Source organism: Pteropus vampyrus, unplaced genomic scaffold (assembly GCF_000151845.1).
Source record: "Pteropus vampyrus isolate Shadow unplaced genomic scaffold, Pvam_2.0 Scaffold75, whole genome shotgun sequence".
Lineage (NCBI taxonomy): Eukaryota > Metazoa > Chordata > Mammalia > Chiroptera > Pteropodidae > Pteropus > Pteropus vampyrus.
In genome coordinates, this window is record NW_011888856.1 from 2850172 (window position 1) to 2852448 (window position 2277).

The following is a 2277-nucleotide window of genomic DNA, read 5'->3' on the forward strand; positions in this document are numbered from 1 at the left end:
GTGCTCAGCAGCAAGGTGATACTTTTGAGAATTATCCTTAAGTTAGAATTTAATATTCAAATCTACCAAGGATTAAAATAAAAGCTTTACCTCGCCATGGTCAAGGAGCTGTTTTCTGTAATAAAACAAAAATATTCTGTATTTAGTAAATGTCCATTATAATATGATTGCATAAAAATAAACTTCATTTCTTCTCAGATTTTAAAAATGTGATTCTCTCTAAACTACTTAGGTGCATAAATTAAAAATACTAGAAAATAGCATTAAAAATTATAGCAATTTAAAAGGCATGATTTATAGTCATCCTACTTAAGATATATCAAAAAGCTGTTTTTGGTTAAGATAAAATAGGTTTTACTGATTGCTGGAGACTGTACCTCTGAAAGGATAAGTCAATAAAGAGAATGTCTATTAAATATTCAACCATGTATAGAATATACAGTACTTTTAATAAGTATTGCTGGACTTTTGCGTTGGTTTCATTTTTCACAATTATAAATAACATGAACATCCTTATACATAAAACTGTGGACATCTCTGAATATTTCCTCAGGATAAATTTCTAGAAGAAAAGTTACTGAGTAAAACATGGAAATATTTTAGTTCCAGAAAAAGTATCTAACAAATTTACTAAATATTTATGTATAAAAATTGCCTAAATTTTTATGGCACATTTACTGTGTTCTAGATACTGTGCAGTGAACACAGAGCGAAAAGTATTAATACCATTTTTATCCTCACAGAGTTAATATTGGGTTCCTACAAGAGTGTATAAGACTGCCTTATTTTAATGTTCCACTGAAAAGACTAGATATTTTAGTTTTATAAAATGGCTTTACGGGATGCAGATTTTGGGGTTGGAGAGAGAAGTAAGAAAGTAAGGAGTTCAAGGGCACACACAGAGCCAGAGATTAAAAAAAAAAAAAAAAATGGTGGCCGGAGAAGGCCCCTCCAGACAGCGAAGTCACCAGGCTGGTTACTTTGTCTTCATCACAGCTCCTTCCTGACTTACGCAGTCAAGTTTGGGGGGGAGGGGCGGGTAGGTGCTCACTTGTCCTGACATCTGCCTGTCACGACAGAATTCTGTAGTCAGCTGTTGCACATGAGAGGCCTAGTAGGTAGGTAATTATGATAATCGCCAAGGACCCCGACAATAACTACTGATACAAATAAATCTAGTAGCTAATTTAAAATATGAATATACAACTGAATCGTGAGACATAAACAGTATGAGAAACAACAAGATGAATAAGCAAATGAACTGACCTCTCAGAAAATAGAGTTAAAGCAAGAAGTAAAAGAGTATTAAATGAAAATTCCAAGTATTATCTTCAGAGAAGTTTAAGAGGAAATTGCATCCATACAATTAGAACAAGCTGTCAGAAGTTCCAAGCCCTCGATTTCACATGCATTAATGCTTCTAACTCACAGAGTAAGCGAGGTCGAGGTTCCTCTTTCCTTTTTAGGGAAGCTGGGGCACAGAGGGATTATGTGACTTGCCCGCATTAATAAGTAAAGATGTACTACATTACTGGACTGGACAATCAATTATACACAGATTAAATTCTCTGAATTAATCGAAAGCTGTTGCACTAGATCCTGGTGGATGCCTGGGGGATTCTAGACACATTTATTGCAAAGTTTACATGGAAAAGCAAATGTAAGCAAATGTGAAAAACAATCGCAATGAAAAAGAGATTGAAATAGCATTGATCTGACTCAGAAACAATCAAATGGTTCAATGTAAGACAGAATCTAAAACAGAATCAAGTACATATGAGAATTTACTACTATGTGATTAAAACTGGTATTTCAAATGACTGGGAAAAGGATAAATTACACAGTATTGTGTTGGGACAGTACCTCGTTTGAGGGGGAAAAGGCAGATTCCAATAATTTCAACACACTATAAAAACGAATGTAAGATTGATTAATGATCTGTATGTAAAACTGAAAACTATGGAGGATGTCAGCAAGACAATGGAATAGGAGGTGGCAGCCTTGGTTCCTTCACAAAAAACAACAACTGGACAGCTACCCACAAAAGAAAATGGCCTCAGAAGGGCTCAAGAGTAAAATTATGAACCCAAAGCAACACAGTGGAGCAATAATTTGGGAATACCTGCACAGAAAGGATCGCTAAGGAGATCAGCTTAGTGGAGACATTTGGAGATGGCTAGAAACAAAGAAGAAGGGCAAAGGTCATTAATAAACTATAAACTGACATCCTAGAAGAATGTGTTGCACACATGATAGACAAAAGGCTACTGTCTATAA

General features: G+C 35.0%; 1 protein-coding gene across 1 annotated transcript in view; it reads right to left on the reverse strand.

Annotated features, from left to right (window-relative positions):
- Window positions 1-2277, reverse strand: part of LOC105293689 (probable C-mannosyltransferase DPY19L2) — an 80203-nt gene that overhangs the window by 17727 nt on the left and 60199 nt on the right. Inside the window, exon 17 of the mRNA XM_011362514.1 lies at window positions 91-115. Coding sequence (XP_011360816.1) covers window positions 91-115 — 25 coding nt within the window. The remainder of the gene's footprint in view (window positions 1-90; window positions 116-2277) is intronic.